The sequence below is a fragment of the Urocitellus parryii genome, chromosome 5 (assembly GCF_045843805.1).
Source record: "Urocitellus parryii isolate mUroPar1 chromosome 5, mUroPar1.hap1, whole genome shotgun sequence".
In the NCBI taxonomy this organism is placed as follows: domain Eukaryota; kingdom Metazoa; phylum Chordata; class Mammalia; order Rodentia; family Sciuridae; genus Urocitellus; species Urocitellus parryii.
In genome coordinates, this window is record NC_135535.1 from 124862602 (window position 1) to 124881458 (window position 18857).

The 18857-nt window shown below is 34.9% G+C and overlaps 1 protein-coding gene across 1 annotated transcript in view; it reads left to right on the plus strand.

Moving 5' to 3' along the window:
- The window catches only part of Ankrd30a (ankyrin repeat domain 30A), a 115556-nt gene that overhangs the window by 63151 nt on the left and 33548 nt on the right, over window positions 1-18857 (plus strand). The window contains exons 23-26 of the mRNA XM_026399545.2: window positions 93-276; window positions 1164-1301; window positions 14923-15879; window positions 17141-17293. Coding sequence (XP_026255330.1) covers window positions 93-276; window positions 1164-1301; window positions 14923-15879; window positions 17141-17293 — 1432 coding nt within the window. The remainder of the gene's footprint in view (window positions 1-92; window positions 277-1163; window positions 1302-14922; window positions 15880-17140; window positions 17294-18857) is intronic.

Below are 18857 nucleotides of genomic sequence, written 5' to 3' on the forward strand. Positions count from 1 at the left end.
ATAATAAATCACTGTATGTAGAATAAGATCACAAAATGAACTTTTAATTTTTTAACAAAATACATTTTAAAATAAAGTATACTAAACTGTAGATTTGCCTTAAAAGAAGAAAAGGAAAAGAGAAGAAATGCTGATAACGCTTATGAAAAAATTAAACAACACTTAAGAAAGAAAGAAGAGCAATATAATAAAGAAGTTGAAGTGAAACAACAACTTGAAATCTCTCTCAGGACACTAGAGGTGGAGTTAAAGACTATAAAAATTAATTTGAATCAGGTAAATCTATCTTTGGTAAAATTTTCATATTAATCATCAATATTACTTATATCCCTTTGATATATAGTGTGTCACCTAATGACAAGGATGTGACCTGAGAAATGTGTTATTTGGCAATTTCATTGTAATGCAAAGATCATAGCATATGCTTACATGAACTTAAGATATCTAGACAATATAATCTTCAAAGACCATCATTATATAAGTGGTCTTTTGTGGACTAGAGCAATGTTAGTTGGCATATGACTATTGTTTATGTTTAAAACAATGTTATTTTACCCTAAAAATAAATTGTGAATCTTATAACTAAAATTATGCATTGTGAATCTTGGATTCTAATAGATGTTCACTATATGTTTTCTGAATGAAGGAATGAAAAGTAAATTGATTTTAATTACTAACAAAAATTGTAAATGCAGCATTTTTATGTTAAAATCCAAAAATACACATTAAATAGCTTTGAAACTATTGTGAAACTAATTAAATGTTTTATAAAAATGTTTATTTCATGATATTGTTTCTATATATTGTTAAGAACTGGTTATGTTCTTTGACAAATTTAATTTTAATCCCAACAGCTCAGGAGGCTAAGGCAGGAGGATCACAAGTTCAAAGTCAGCCTCAACAATTTAGCAAGGCCCTAAACAAAAAAAAATATATATATATATGGACTGGGGATGGGGCTTAGTGGTTAAGTGCCTCTGAGTACCAAGAAATAAAAGCACAAAATTAAGTAATTCATATGACTTTAATAGACTACTTCCTTTTTATAGTTGTGTGTGTGTGTGTGTGTGTGTGTATTTAATTTTGTGGATTGTGCTTTTAGTTAAGCTTTTAGAATTTCCCCAGTGTAACAAAACCAAAAACTTGATGAAATGTATCTCTAGGTTTTAGAGGACCGAAATGACCTCCAGAGGCAGCTTACTCAAGAACAGAATGCTAGAATATTACAAGATGGGATTCTGGCAAATCATCTTTGCAAACAAAAGGAAATAGAAACGGCGCAAATGAAAATGAGTTCAGAGGTATTTTCCTTAGTCATTGCCAATTTGTGTGTGTATTTTGTATGTCTTCATATTTTAAAAAACAACATATGCATTTTGGAAAGTATAGCCAATTCTTTAAACTATTTATTTTAACATGTTTTTTATATACATAGTTATATATTTTGGAGTGGTGTGGCATTTGGGACTCATTGAATAAATTAATGTTCTTAATTCAACTTCATTTGTCTGTAGTAGTTCAATAGAGATTTTCACAGTGGCCTCATTCAAAGAAAAGACTTTAATATTTTTTCTAGGAATTGATGATTTCACCATCTCAAAACCCTTTGTAGTAGCAATGGATGTTCTTTCTAGGTGTTTGCAGTGATTTCACCCCCTCGATATGAGGTTGTTTGTAACATCTACTACAAGAAAGAAAAGTATCAAAGCAGAGACCTATTTTGGATGTCATTTCCTTAAGCAACCTCTTATTTCAGTAAAAAGAGCTTTTGAAAACAATGGTATACCATAATATATACTTAGTGATATTTTTTTGTTAAAAGTATTTTGTTTCTAGTGAAATAGGTATTTGTATTTTCCTCATTTGTATTAGTTTCTAAAATACCATGAAGAAGAAAGAAAGGTTACTACACCAGCAAGTAATATCAATATTGTCTAAGAACAGCCCCATAAATTTCACCTTATTTTCCACAGCATTTTGAATTACAGGACTTTTTTTATATTTATATATTTGCAATACAGAAACAACTGATTTGGTAGAATAGTAGGAGTAGATTCAGAAAATATGGGGAAGATCCTGTGGCTTGCTTACATTTTTAACCTGTCTTGCAGAATTATGATGATTGAGTTCATTGATATATGTAGAAGTGCTTATTATAATGTATAGATTTATCAACAACTATAATTCTTATGAATGACTATTAAAATGTTGGAGTATTATGTAATATTTTCAGGAAAAAGGAATCTAAAATCATTGGAAAATTTTATCTGTCCAAACATATGTAGAGCTAAGGCTTTTATTATACATTAGATATCAGAGTATAAACCTAACTTTTTTAAAGTGATGAAATTTCTTTTTTTAATTAATGCATTATAGTTATACATAATCATGGATTTCATTTTGACATATCCATAAATGCATATACCATAATTTGCTCTATTTCAATTCTCAGTACTACTTCCTTCATTCCTGTCCTTTCTCCTCCTGATGTCTTTCCTCTCCTCTATTGATCTTCCTTCAATTAATTTATTTTTTAATTGGTGCCTCATAGTTATATATAAAAGTGGAATTTATTATGATATATTCATTACATGCACATTTCATAGTTTGGTCAGTTTCATTCTACAGTTCTTCCCTTTCCTATCCCTCCTCCCTCTCCCTGAATCTCTTTCTTCTACTCCACTGTTCTTTCTTCTATTTTTGTGAGATCTTTTTTCCCCCTAATTCTTTCTTTCTTTCTAGTTTCCACATGTGAGAAAAAGTTTATTTCATTTAGTATGATGTTCTCCATTTCCATCAATTTATTAGAAAATGACATAATTCATTTTTGGTTTTGGATGAGCAAAAATTTTATATATACCAGACATTTATCCATTTGTCTATTGAGGGACACTTAGGATGGTTCTATAACTTGCTCTTGTGAATTGTGCTCCTGCTATAAATACTTTTATGCATTTGTCTCTATAATATGCTGATTTTAGTTCTTAAATAGGTACCAAGGAGTGGGATAGTTAGGTCATATTGTGGTTCCATTCCTAGGCTTTTGGGGAATCTTCATACTGCTTTCCAGAGTGTTTGTACTAATTTCCAGTCCCACCAACAAATACATGAGTAAAACTTTTCCCCCATGTCCTCACCCAGCAATTATTATTTGTATTCTTGATGATTGTCATTCTAACTATAATGAGATGAAATCTTAATGTAGTTTTGATTTGCATTTTTCTGATTACTAAGGGTGTTCAACATTTTTGCATGTATTTGTTAATCATTTGCAAGTTCATTTGCCCATTATTTGATAGAGCTATTTTTTTTTCATGGTAAGGTTTTTGAGTTTTTTTATATATTCTGCATATTGATTTTCTGTCAGAAGAGTAACTGGCAAAGATCTTCTCCCATTCAATAGACTCTCATTTCACACTCTTGTTTGCTGCACCAAAGCTTTTTAATTTGAACCTATCCCCCTTAATAGATTCCTGGTTTTATTTCTTGAGCTTTAGCAGTCTTTTTTTTTTTTTTTATTGGTCGTTGATAACATTACATAGTTCTTAATACATCATATTACACGGTTTGATTCAAGTGGATTATGAACTCCCGCTTTTACCCCGTATACAAATTGCTGTATCACATCAGTTACCCTTCCATTGATTGACATATTGCCTTTCTAGTGTCTGATGTATTCTGCTGTCTGTCCTATTGTCTACTATCCCCCCTCCCCTCCCCTCCCCTCCCCTTTTCTCTCTCTACCCCTTCTACTGTAAATAATTTCTTCCATTTGTATTCTCTTGTCTTACCCCTCCTTTCCTCTTATATGACATTTTGTATAACCCTGAGGATCGCCTTCCATTTCCATGCAATTTCCCTTCTCACTCCCTTTCCCTCCCACCTCTCATCCCTGTTTACTGTAAATATTCTTCTCAAGCTCTTCGTCCCTACCCTGTCCTTGTTTACACCCCTTATATCAAAGGAGTCATTTGGTATTTGTTTTTTAAAGATTGACTAGCTTCACTTAGCATAATCTGCTCTAATGCCATCCATTTCCCTCCAAATTCTATGATTTTGTCATTTTTTAATGCAGAGTAATACTCCATAGTGTATAAATGCCACATTTTTTTTATCCATTCATCTATTGAAGGGCATCTAGGCTGGTTCCACGGTCTTGCTATCGTGAATTGAGCTGCTATGAACATCGATGTAGCAGTGTCCCTGTAGCATGCTCTTGTTAGGGCTTTAGGGAATAGACCGAGAAGGGGAATAGCTGGGTCAAATGGTGGTTCCATTCCCAGCTTTCCGAGAAATCTCCATACTGCTTTCCAAATTCGCCGCACCAGTTTGCAGTCCCACCAGCAATGAACAAGAGTGCCCTTTTCCCCGCATCCTCTCCAGCACTTATTGTTGTTTGACTTCCTAATGGCTGCCAGTCTTACTGGAGTGAGATGGTATCTTAGGGTAGTTTTGATTTGCATTTCTCTGACTGCTAGCGATGGTGAGCATTGTTTCATGTACTTGTTGATTGATTGTATGTCCTCCTCTGAGAAGTGTCTGTTCAGGTCCTTGGCCCATTTATTGATTGGGTTATTTGTTATCTTATTGTCTAATTTTTTGAGTTCTTTGTATATTCTGGTTATTAGGGCTCTATCTGAAGTGTGTGGAGTAAAGATTTGTTCCCAGGATGTAGGCTCCCTGTTTATCTCTCTTATTGTTTCTTTTGCTGAGAAAAAACTTTTTAGTTTGAGTAAGTCCCATTTGTTGATTCTATTTGTTAACTCTAGCGCTATGGGTGTCCTATTGAGGAATTTGGAGCCCGATCCCACAGCGTGTAGATCATAACCAACTTTTTCTTCTATCAGATGCCGTGTCTCTGATTTAATATCAAGCTCCTTGATCCATTTTGAGTTAACTTTTGTGCACGGCGAGAGATAGGGATTCAGATTCATTTTGGTGCAAATGGATTTCCAGTTTTCCCAGCACCATTTTTTGAAGATGCTATCCTTCCTCCATTGCATGCTTTTAGCCCCTTTATCAAATATAAGATAGTTGTAGTTTTGTGGATTGGTTACTGTGTCCTCTATTCTGTACCATTTGTCCACCCGCCTGTTTTGTTACCAGTACCATGCTGTTTTTGTTACTATTGCTCTGTAGTATAGTTTGAAGTCTGGTATCGCTATACCGCCTGATTCACACTTCCTGCTTAGTATTGTTTTTGCTATTCTGGGTCTTTTATTATTCCATATGAATTTCATGATTCTTTTATCGATTTCTACAAGATATGCTGTTGGGATTTTGATTGGCATTGCATTGAACTTATAGAGAACTTTTGGTAATATCGCCATTTTGATGATGTTAGTTCTGCCTATCCATGAGCAGGGTATGTTTTTCCATCTTCTAAGGTCTTCTTCTATGTCTTTCTTTAGGGTTCTGTAATTTTCATTGTATAAATCTTTCACCTCTTTTGTTAGGTTGATTCCCAAGTATTTTATTTTTTGGGGGGATATTGTGAATGGAGTAGTTGTCCTCATTTCCGTTTCAGAGGATTTGTCGCTGATATACAGGAATGCCTTTGATTTATGCTTGTTGATCTTATATCCTGCCACTTTGCTGAATTCATTTATTAGCTCTAATAGCTTCTTTGTAGACCCTTTTGGGTCTGCTAGGTATAGAATCATATCATCTGCAAATAGTGATAATTTAAGTTCTTCTTTTCCTATTTTTATGCCTTTAATTTCTTTTGACTGTCTAATTGCTCTGGCCAGTGTTTCGAGGACTATGTTGAACAGAAGTGGTGAGAGAGGGCATCCCTGTCTTGTACCAGATCTTAGAGGGAATGCCTTCAATTTTTCTCCATTCAGAATGATGCTGGCCTGTGGCTTATCATAGATTGCTTTTACAATGTTGAGGTATGATCCTGTTATCCCTAATTTTTCTAGCGTTTTGAACATAAAGGGATGCTGTACTTTGTCGAATGCTTTTTCTGCATCTATTGAGATGATCATATGGTTCTTATTTTTAAGTCTATTGATGTGGTGAATAACATTTATTGATTTCCGTATATTAAACCAGCCTTGCATCCCAGGGATGAATCCTACTTGATCATGATGTATAATTTTTTTGATATGTATTTGAATCCGATTCGCCAGAATTTTATTGAGGATTTTTGCGTCAAGGTTCATTAGAGATATTGGTCTGTAGTTTTCCTTCTTTGATGTGTCTTTGTCTGGTTTCGGAATCAGGGTGATGTTGGCCTCGTAGAATGAATTTGGAAGTTCTCCCTCTTTTTCTATTTCCTGAAATAGCTTGAAAAGTATTGGTGTTAGTTCCTCTTTAAAGGTTTTGTAAAACTCTGCTGTATACCCATCCGGTCCTGGGCTTTTCTTAGTTGGTAGTCTTTTGATGGTTTCTTCTATTTCCTCTATTGTTATTGGTCTGTTTAGGTTGTCTATATCCTCCTGGCTCAATCTGGGCAGATCATAGGACTCAAGGAATTTATCTATGCCTTCACTATCTTCTATTTTATTGGAGTATAAGGATTCAAAGTAATTTCTGATTATCTTCTGTATTTCTGAAGTGTCTGTTGTGATATTGCCTTTTTCATCCCGTATGCTAGTAATTTGGGTTCTCTCTCTTCTTCTCTTCGTTAGCATGGCTAAGGGTCTGTCAATTTTATTTATTTTTTCAAAGAACCAGCTTTTAGTTTTGTCAATTTTTTCAATTGTTTCTTTTGTTTCAATTTCATTAATTTCAGCTCTGATTTTAATTATTTCTTGCCTTCTACTTCTTTTGCTGTTGTTTTGCTCTTCTTTTTCTAGGATTTTGAGATGAAGTATGAGATCATTTATTTGTTGGTTTTTTCTTTTTTTGAGGAATGAACTCCAAGCAATGAATTTTCCTCTTAGAACTGCTTTCAATGTGTCCCATAGATTCCGATATGTTGTGTCTGTGTTTTCATTTAACTCTAGGAATTTTTTAATTTCCTCCTTGATGTCTTCTAAAACCCATTGATCACTCAGCAACCTATTGTTCATTCTCCAGGTGATGCTTGATTTTTCCTTTCTTCTTTTATCATTGATTTTCAGTTTCATTCTATTATGATCAGATAAGATGCATGGTATTATCTCTACCCCTTTGTATTGTCTAAGAGTTGCCCTGTGATATAGTATATGGTCTGTTTTTGAGAAGGTTCCATGTGCTGCTGAGAAAAAAGTGTAGCTACTTGATGTTGGGTGGTATAGTCTATATATGTCAATTAAGTCTAGGTTGTTAATTGTGTTATTGAGTTCTATAGTTTCCTTATTTAACTTTTGTTTGGAAGATCTGTCCAGTGGTGAGAGAGGTGTGTTGAAGTCTGCCATGATTATTGTATGGTGGTCTATTAGACTCTTGAATTTGAGAAGAGTTTGCTTGATGAACACAGCTGCACCATTATTTGGGGCATATATATTTATGATTGTTATGTCTTGTTGGTGTATGGTTCCCTTGAGCAGTATGAAGTGTCCTTCTATATCCCTTTTGATTAGCTTTGGCTTGAAATCTATTTTAGGGCTGGGGATGTGGCTCAAGCGGTAGCGCGCTTGCCTGGCATGCGTGCGGCCGGGGTTCGATCCTCAGCACCACATATCAACAAAGATGTTGTGTCTGCCGAGAACTAGAAAATAAATATTAAAAATTCTCTCTCTCTCTCTCCTCTCTCACTCTCTCTTTAAAAAAAAACAAAGAAATCTATTTTATTAGATATGAGTATGGACACTCCTGCTTGTTTCCGCAGTCCATATGAGTGATATGATTTTTCCCAACCTTTCACCTTCAGTCTATGTGTATCTTTTCCTATCAAATGCGTCTCCTGTAGACAGCATATTGTTGGGTCTTGTTTTTTGATCCATTCTACTAGCCTGTGTCTCTTAATTGGTGAGTTTAAGCCATTAACATTTAGGGTTATTATTGAGATATGGTTTGTTCTTCTATCCATATTTGTTTATTGATGTTACTAAACCTGATTTGTCATCCTCTTTGACTACTTTCCCCCCTTTACTGTCCTACCTCCCATTGTTGGTTTTCAATGTTATTTTCCATTTCCTCTTCCTGTAATGTTTTGCCAAGGATTTTTTGAAGAGATGGTTTTCTAGCTGCAAATTCTTTTAACTTTTGTTTATTGTGGAAGGTTTTAATTTCATCTTCTAACCTGAAGCTTAATTTCGCCGGATACACGATTCTTGGTTGGAGCCCATTGTCTTTCAGTGTTTGAAATATGTTATTCCAGGATCTTCTAGCTTTCAGAGTCTGTGTTGAGAGATCAGCTGTTATCCTGATTGGTTTACCCCTAAATGTAATCTGCTTTCTTTCTCTTGCAGCTTTTAAAATTCTCTCCTTATTCTGTATGTTGGACATCTTCATTATAATGTGTCTAGGTGTGGATCTCTTATGATTTTGCACATTCGGCGTCCTGTAGGCTTCTAGGATTTGGGATTCTGTCTCAATCTTCAATTCTGGGAAGTTTTCTCGTATTATTTCACTGAATAGACTGTTTATTCCTTTGGAATGGAGCTCTGTGCCTTCCTGAATCCCAATGACTCTTAAATTTGGTCTTTTGATATTGTCCCATAATTCTTGGATGTTCTGCTCATGGTTTCTTAGCAGACTTGCTGAGCTGTCTATGTTCTTTTCCAGTTGAAATACTTTGTCTTCATTGTCTGATGTTCTCTCTTCTAAGTGATCTACTCTGCTGGTAGTATTCTCAATTGAGTTTTTAAGTTGGTTTATTGTTTCCTGCATTTCTAGAATTTCAATTTGTTTGTTTTTTATTACCTCTATCTCCCTGTGAAATTGATCTTTTACTTCCTGGATTTGTTTGTCAATGTGATCTTTCATTGTCTGATTTTGCTGTCTCATGTCTTCCTTGAGACTCCAGATCATCTGAAGCATATAAATCCTGAACTCTTTATCTGATATTCCATCTGTTGCAGCTATTACCTCTTCTAAAGTTGAGTTGACCTGCATTGCTTGTGGTCCTTTCTTTCCTTGTCTTTTCATACTGCTCGCGTTTCTTTCTGCTTGGTGCAACTGTTGTGTTTTGAAATTTACCCCCTATTTATTTATGTTGCTCTTGTATACTTGAAAAGTCTCCCTTGCAGGTGCGGGCGGCGGCTGTGCCCCTACTCCAATTGGGGTGACGTGTCTACCACGCTGGCGGCTCTCTGGGCCTGTTCCGGGAGTGGAAGGCGGCTCTGCTCTGTCCCTATTCCAATTGGGGTGTCGTGACTACAATGCTGGCAGGTCGCTGGGCCTGTTCCGGGCGTGGGCGGTGGGCTTGGCTGGCGGGATTCCACCTAATGGCAGTCCCTAACCTCCCTGCTTGCTAATTAATGGCTTCTCTGAGGCGCCACGCCTTCTGTAGCTGCGGGGCAGGCCGCGCGAATCAGTTGGCCTGGATCTCCGGGGTCCTGCTGCTGGCTGTTTGATGTTGCAAGCTGTTGGAGAGTGGTGGTGTATTCTTCAGCTTTCCCGGATGGTGGCCGCTGACTGCCTGGATGGAGTGTCCGCTGTTTTGATGTTGCACTCTGAAGGAGAGTGGCGGTGTATCCTTCAGCTTTCCCGGATGGTGGCCGCTGACTGCCTCAGTGGAGTGTCCGCTGTGGGGGATGGGACTGTACCGCTTCCTTCCCCTTCTGAGATCCCGTGCTCGGCCCAAGGGTCCGTGTGGGCTTGGCTGGTGGGATTCCACCTAATGGCCTTCCCTAACCTCCCTGCTTGCTAATTAATGGCTTCACTGAGGCGCCACGCCTTCTGTAGCCGCAGGGCAGGCCACGCGAATCAGTTGGCCTGGATCTCCGGGGCCCTGCTGCAGGCTGCTGGGATCCCTGGCACTCTATCACTTTGATTTTTTCTCTTTAGCAGTCTTATAAAGGAAGTCATGGCCTGCATTAGTGTGCTGGAGTATTGGCCCTTTGATTTATTCTAGCAGCTGTGGTGTCTCTGATCTATTTCCTAGGTCTTTGATCCACTTTGAGTTGATTTTTATGCAAGGTGAACAGACAGGAATCTAGTTTCATTTTCCTACATATGGCTAGCCAGTTTTTCCAGCACCATTTGATAAAAAAGAAAGTTCTTTTCTCCAATGTATGTTTTTGGCACCTCTATTAGGAACAGATGACTAGCTATATGGATTTTTTTTCTTGGTCTCCTCCACTCTATTCCATTGATCTCCATGTCTTTTTATACTAGTACTATGCTGTTTTTGTTACTATAGCTCTGTTGTATAATTTGAGAACAGGTATCATAAAGCCACCAGCATCACTCTTCTTGTTCAGTATTGCTTTGCTACTCTGAGTCTATTTTTCCTACAGTGAATTTAAAATATTTTTTCTAGTTTTGTGAAAAATGCCATTGTTATTTTGATGGAGATTACATTGAATCTGTATATCAAAATGTAGCCATTTTGACAATATTAATTCTACATATCTAATAATGTGGGAGGTCTTTCCATCTTCTGCAGCTGTGGTGTCTCTGGTCTATTTCCTAGGTCTTTGATCCACTTTGAGTTGATTTTTGTGCAGGTTAAAGAAACATCTTCTGAGGTCTTCTTCAGCTTCTTTTTTCAGTGTTCTGTAATTTTCATTGTAGACGTCTTTCACCTCCTTGGTTAGGAGTATTCACAGGTTGATTTTTTTGTTTTGAGTTTGATTTGGTTTGATCTGGTTTTTAAAGCTATTGTGAATGGAATTATTTTTCTCATTTTTTCTCAGCAGATTCACTATTAAAGTATAGGAAAGCTGTTGATTTTTTAAATGTTGATCTTGTATCTTGTACTTTGCTGAATTTATTTATCAGCTCCAATAATCTTCTGATGGAATTTTATTTTGTAGGGGGAATCTTCTAGATATAGGATCATGTCATTGGGAAACAGAGATAATGTAATTTTTTTTCTATTTATATTTCTTTAATTTCCTTCTCTTGCCTGACTTATCTGGCTAATTTCAAGAACACACTGAATAGGAGTGATGAGAGCAGGCAACAATGTCTTATTCTTGATTTTAGAAAAAAATGCTGTTCAGTTTTTCTCCATTCAGTATGATATTTCCTATGGGTTTATCATATGAAGCCTTTATGATATTGAGATAAGTTCCTCTATACCTAGTTTCTTCAGTATTCTTCCCATAAATGGGTGCTGAATTTTGTCAGAGGCTTTTTCTGCATCTCTTCAGATGATGTGATTTTTGTCCTTAATTGTATTTATGTGGTGAATTATATTTATTGATTTGTATATGTTGAATCAACTTTGCATCCCTGGGTTGAAACCATTTTGATCATGGTGTACCATCTTCTTAATGTGTTTTTGAATGTAAACGGCTAATATTGTATTAAGGATTTTTGCATCTATGATCATCAGAGTTATTGTTGTGTAGTTTTCTTTCCTTAGTGTGTCATTATTTAGTTTGAATATCATGTGATAATGACTTCATAGAATAAATTTGGTAGTGTTCCTTTTATATTTCATGGAATAATTTGAAGAGAATTGGCATTAATTCTTCTTTACTAGACTCACCTGAGAAACCCTCTGGTGCTGGGCTTTCCTCTTTTGGAAGGTTTTTAACTACTGCTTCAGTTTATTCCTTGATATCCATCTATTTAGGTTTTCTATATCCTCTTGATTCAATTTGAGTGGATCATATGTGATGAAAATTTAATCAATATCAAAATAGTTCCTAATGATCCTCTGTATTTCAAAAATATTTCTAGTGATATATACTTTTCATCTCTACACTTTTGATTTGGTTCTTATTTGACTAAGGGTTTATCAATCTTGTTTATTTTTTTTAAGAACCAACTCTGCTAGATACAGTGGTGCATGCCTGTAATCCCAACAATTTGAGAGGCCAGAGGAGGGTTGTATTAGGCCAGCCTCACAACTTAGTGAGCCCTGTCTCTAAATAAATAAATTTAAAAGGCTAGGGATTAAAGTGCTCATGAGTTCTATCCCCAGTTTTAAAAAATAAATAAACAGCTCTTTATTGTATTGATCCTTCGTATTTTTTTATTCTTGATTTTGTTAATTTTGGCTCTCATCTTCATTATTTCCTGTCTTGCTCTGGAAAATAATGAAATTAGTCTGTTCTTACTTTTTTAGGACCTTGAGATGTAACATTAGATTATTTATTTGGAATCTTTCTGTATTTGTTTTTATGTAATCACTCCATATTGCAAACTTTCCTCCAGAACTGCCTTCATACTCAAAGAGATTTTAATTTTATAACTCTCTTCACATTTGTTTTTCAGATTTTTTTTATTTCTCCCCTGATTTCTTCTAAGACCCATTCCTCATTCAGAAGTATATTAATATCCATGTGTTTAAGTGGTTTCTGTTTTTTATCTTGTGCATTCCTAGCTTTATTCCATTCTGATCTGATAAAATGTAAAAAAAATTATCTTTTTCCTTTTTTAATTTTATTTTCTTATATTTTCTAAGACTTGCTTTGTTTTCTAAAATATGGACTATTTTGGAGAACGTTTCATGTATAGCTGAGAAGAAAATGAATTCTGTTTTGGATTGATGAGATATTATATAGATGTCTGTTGGGTCCATTTGATTAGCATTATTTTTTAGGTCTGAAAAGCCATTACATACTTTGTGTGAGGGTAACCTATCTCTTGGTGAGAGAATTGTGTTGAAATCATCTAGTTCTATTGTTTTGAAGTCTATTTGAGGGTTTTTTTTTTAATCAAATAGTGTTTACGTAAGTAGGTGTATTGATATTTGTGACATAAATATTTCCAATCATTCTATCTTGTTGTTGGATAGTTCCCTTAACCAGCATAAAGCAACCTTGTTTATTTCTTTGAATTAATTTTGGCTCAAAGTCTACTTTGTCCACGTCACATCTGCTTGTCTTCAGTTTCTATTTGCATGGCATATCCTTTTTCATCCTTTCACCTTCAGCCTGTAAATATCTTTGCCTGTAAAGTGAGTTCTGAAACAACACATGGTTGGATCTTGGTTTTTTTAGTTATTAATCCTCTGTGCCACTCTGTGTCTTTTTGATTTGAGACTTGAGAACATTTACATTCAGTGTCATTAAAGGAAGATAATTTTTATTTCCACCCATTTTGATTTTTTGTTTTGTTTTTTGCAGTTCTGGAAATCAGACTCAGGGACTACCACATGCTAGACAAGCATTTTGCATTTGATTTACTTCTATTTAATTCAGACTTGTTACCTTTTACTTGGGTATTCTTTTATTAAGATTCAACCATTTGTTGTCTTCATTTTTTTTTTTTTGCTTATTCTACATTATTTTTCATCATGCTGCTTAGTACTCATGAATTCTTTTCGTTTCTGCTTCTCTTGGAAGGGCTTTATTTTACCACAATTCTGAAAAAATAGCATTGCTGGATATAGCAATAATTCACAATGATTCACAACTTTAAGCCCTCCTTGCTTTGAGAGTCTGGGCTGAGAAATTACAGAAAGTCTGCTTTGCTTAACTTTAAATGTTTTAATCTATCTTGAGGATCTTTTTTTGATCTTGTCTATTTCTAATTCTAGGCATAGTGTATTTGAATTTCCATCTCACTTTCAAGTGTGGAAATTTTTCTGATATTATTTATCTGACATTAAAGGTTAAGCATTCCTTTAGTTTGTGTTTTATTTCCTTCTTCTAAGCCAGTGTTTTTTAGATTTGGCCTCTTAATATTATCCCAGATTTCTTGGATATTCTGGTCATGTTCTCTGTCATCTTCTCTTTATTACTGTATTTTTAAGTTTCTATACCTTGTCTTTGAGGACTGAATATCTGTCTTCTATGAGTTGTAATCTATTGGTAATGCTTTCAACTGAATTTATTTTGATATATTGAGTTTTTCATTTTTAGGATTTCTGATTGGTTCTTTTTCAGAATATCTATTCATGAAATGTTCCTTCACTTCCTATATTTCTCTTTTAGCTCATTCCTTAGTCTTCTTTTAGTTCATGATTATTTTTAATTATGAACGTCTGAATTCCGTATGACATTTCCTCCACTGTGGTTATCAATGAAATCAGTGGTATCAATGAGATCAGTTATTGAAGTGTTGCGGGCTATTTGGGTGACTTCTTCCCTTGCTTTTTCGTATTGTTTATACTTCTACCCATCTGCTGAGATGATTTTCTCATGAAACCTTAGAATCGATGGTAGCCACTACTATTGGGTCGTGGCACTTGTACAACCATTACCCATTTGGGGGTAATCATAAACCTGCACTGTGTGAAAACTGAGAGTACACATCTATGTACTTGAGTCATTTTGTCATTTCTGTTCTAGAAACTCTGACAGTAGTTCATATAACATGGTCAGTTGACTTGGAGTGCATGGTAGATACAAATGTGACCTTGTTAACATGATCTGTGCCCATAAATTGACCCAAGAATGTGATGGGCCCCCTCAATGTGGAGGGAGAAAAACTGGTAATACCAGTGTCTCTGAGTTGTTTACCTGCATTCCTATGGTAGATTTCTTAGCTTTACTTTCGCCCTACCCACATAAGGGGAAGGAGAAATATATTTCCTTACAGCAACATGTGATTAGTAATGAGTCCTCTGGGTCAGAGGCTCTTTAAAGCTTCTCCCCTCTTTTGGCCCCTCCAATTCCTGCTCATTTCTAGCTAACTGCCTCCATTAATGTAGTTCAGGGAAAGACTTTTCCACTTCTGAAATTCCTTTTAAGTTATCATTTATTTTTTTACTTTTATGGATTCATTGTCTTCAGTTAAATTTTTGAACTTTGGGGAATTTATGCTTCTATAAGGTTTGAAGTTTAGAACAAGTTTTTTCCCAGTTGGTTATCCATTGATTGCAACTCTTTCATTATATAAATAGACAGGTTGTTATTTAATTTCAGAACACATTATGATATGTCATTTCATTGAGTAATACCTGTCTCCTTTTTTTTTTGAACTTAGGTTTCTATTAGTCATGAAAAAGAAAAAGATTTACTGCATAAAAGTCACAGTTTGCAGAAAGAAATCTCCGTGATGAGACTAGAAATAGACACAATAAAAAATCAGAACCAGGAAAAGGAAAAGAAATATCTTAAGGATGTTGAAATTGCAAATGAAAAGAATGATAACCTTCAAAAGACAATTAAACTGAATGAGGAAACATTTACAACAACAGTACTCCAATATAATGGACAGCTTAGTATCCTGACATCTCAGAATACAATGCTAAATTCTAAACTGGAGAGTGAAAAACAAAACAAGGAAAGACTGGAAATAGAAGTTGAATCATACCGTTCTAGACTGGCTGCTGCTATCCATGATTATGATGAATGTCAGGCATCAAAAAGAGACCTAGAACTTGCTTTCCAGAGATCAAGAGATGAGTGTTTTCGTTTACAGGATAAGATGAATTTCAGTATATCTAATTTAAAAGATAACAATGAGATTCTTTCCCAACAGCTTTCGAAAGCTGAAAGAAAATTTAATAGTCTAGAAATTGAACTCCACCATACAAAAGATGCTCTTAGAGAAAAGACTTTGGTTTTAGAACAGGTACAAAGGGACCTAAACCAAACACAGGGCCAAATGAAGGAAATTGAATGTATGTATCAAAATGAACAAGGTAAGGTGAATAAATATGTTGGTAAGCAAGAATCTTTAGAGGAGAGATTATCTCAACTACAAAGTGAAAATACATTGCTTCGACAACAATTAGATGATGCTCAAAACAAAGCTGACAATAAAGAAAAGACAGTAATTAATATGCAAGACCAATTTCATGACATTGTAAAAAAACTTCAAGCTGAGAGTGAAAAACAAAATCTCATGCTAGAAGACAGAAATAAGGAGTTAATCAATGAATATAATCATTTAAAAGAAAGGCTGTATCAGTATGAAAATGAAAAAGCAGAAAGAGAAGTAAGTATTAAGAAAGATGAATATTTTTCAAATTTCCTGAAAAAAAACTCAAAAAATATTATTTCACTATGGCTAGATATTTAATATAGTTGAATATAAAAATATATAGATTATAAATTTATTTGCTATATCAGCTCAAAAACATATCTCGGTTCTAGGAAATATAGGATAGCCTTGATTTCCAGCACAAAGAAATGGTTCATGTTTGAGGTGTTGAGTATGCCAATGACCTAATCTTATCATTACAAATTATACACATGTTTTTTTTGGTTTGTTTGTTGTTTTTTTTAGAGAGGGGGGAGAGAGAGAGAGAATTTTTTTTTTAAAGAGAGAGTGAGAGAGGAGAGAGAGAGAGAATTTTTTTTTAATATTTATTTTTTTTAGTTCTCGGCGGACACAACATCTTTTGTTGGTATACGGTGCTGAGGATCGAACCCGGGCCGCACACAAGCCAGGCGAGCCCGCTACCACTTGAGCCACATCCCCAGCCCCGAGAGAGAATTTTTTAATATTTATTTTTTAGTTATTGGCGGACACAACATCTTTGTTTGTATGTGGTGCTGAGGATCGAACCCGGGCCGCACACAAGCCAGGTGAGCGCACTACCGCTTGAGCCACATCCCCAGCCCAACATGTTTTAAGCCAGGCACAGTGGTGCACACCTGTAACCTGATTGGCTCAGGAGACTGAGGCAGGGAAATTGAAAGTTCAAAGCCAGCCTTAGCAACTTAGCAAGGCCCTAAGCAACTTAGGGAGACTCTGTCTCTAAGTAAAAATATAAAAAGGGTTAGGGATGTGGCTCAGTGGTTAAGTGCCTCTGGATTCAATCCTTGGTAACAAAAAAAAAAAAAAAAAAAAAAAGAAAGAAAGAAAGTATCTATTGGAAGGATTCAAGCAAAGAATTGAATATGTGAGGAACCCTGAATTTTATTGTGCCTCTAATAAAAAAGGAGGAGCATGTCACACTGTGTAAAAACTCATCACCACCGTTTCTGCCCATGTACCTATTTCTTTTTGAGACTTCAGTATGTTTTTAAATTAAAACTTCATCAGGGGAAGAGTGGATAAAAGACTGAATCTAACATAAAGGGAATAGAATAGTATTAGGCAGGAAGACCATGCCTTCTGCATACACAATTGAATTCAGTAATAAACAGAAGTACATACACACTTGAGAGAAAGGTGAGTTGTGGTGATATTTTATTAATATAATTTAATACTAATGTGATTTATAAAATCAGTAACAGAAATATCTTATCAGGCAGTTGTGAGACAACTTCAACAAGAACTGGCTGATACCCTGAAAAAACAATCTATGTCAGAGGCTTCTCTAGAAGTTTCATCACGTTATCGCATTAGTTTGGAGGATGAGACACAGGATTTAAAGAAAAAACTAGCTCAAATAAGAAGTCAAGTACGTATGAAATTTAACATGTCAGTAGTTAATTGACAGTTTAAAAGTGTTTTGTGATACTAATTCCAGTGAACAAGCTTTTCTCTTTTCGTTATAATTAATGTTATTACAATTTTAGTATCTTTGTAATGCAATTATTTCTTAAATTCTGACTTGCATTCTTATAATTTCATACATCTTTCCTTAAAATATTTACCCTTAGGAAATTTGAGAATTTTACATCATACATCACAGAAGTTGAGAGAGAAATATTTCTCGTAAATAGTATTTTTTTAGTGATTATTGCCATTCTGAGGTGAGCTAGATTAAATCAGAGAATAATGTTTAATGGAATGTTTTAGAAAATTACCTTATTTCTTCCCTGTTGTGAAAAGATACAGAATCTGTATGTATTTATTTTGTGGATTTCAAGATGATTTGCACAGAAAAGCCATTATACTTTTCTCAAAAATGCAAAAGTTTTAGATTAATCTTAAAATTATTTGAAACATTAGGCATTTCCCTCAGTTTCTTTTCTTTCATTTTAGACATTATAAAATCATAGAAATATTCAGATCATGTATAGAATTTGTATCCAAAGTAGAGAATAAGAAAATTATCTAGATTCTGCCTTTGGATTTTTTAAAAAGCATCTTTATTGAGATATAACAACGTACCATACAGTTCAACAATTTTAATCATAAAATTTATAGTCTCTTAATATATTCAGAGTTGTATTACCATGCAATTTTAGAACATTTTCATCAACTTGAACAGAAACCCCAAATTCCCTAGCTATTATCACCCCCACCCCCCAGTCCCTTCATCTTCCCCAGTCCTGAGAAACTACTAATCTAATTACCTTGTTCTGGACATTTCACATAAATAGAGTCATGCGATATTTAGTCTCTTTTTTTTTTTTTTTTTTTTTTTTTTTTGGCACCAGGGATTGAATTCAGGGGCACTTATCCAGTGAGACACATCCCCAGCCCGTTTTTGTTTTGTTTTGTTTTGTTTTGTTTGTATTTTAGTATGAGTAGGGACAGGGTCTCACTGAGTTGCTTAGGGCCTTGCTAAATTGCTGAGGCTGGCTTTGAACTCAGATCCTCCTGTATCAGCCTTCAGAGCTGCTAGGATTACAGGCGTGCGCCCAGCCAAATACTTTTTGACTTGCTTCTTTCATTTAGCATAATGTTTTCAGAATCCATCTCTGTTATACCAAGTGTCAGTACTTCATTTGTTTCTGTCAAGTAATATTTTGTTATATGATTATGCCACTTTTTTATTCATCAGTTGATGAAATTTAGGTTGATTCTAGTTTGGGGCTATTATTAATAATGCTGCTATTAACATTTATTTAAAAGTTTTTAAAAAGAACTTTTGTGAACATGTTTTTATTCCCCTGCCATTGAATTTTATCCTCTGCTATTGGGCTGATTTCACCACTCTTTTCTGCTTTATTTATGCTGTCCTTTCTACCTTTCAATTTTTATTCATTTGGCCTCATTTATTCAGAATTGGCTCAAAATTTGCTCTTTTTCTTGATGTTCTCTCTCAAAACAAAGATCAAACTTGCTCTTTTCAG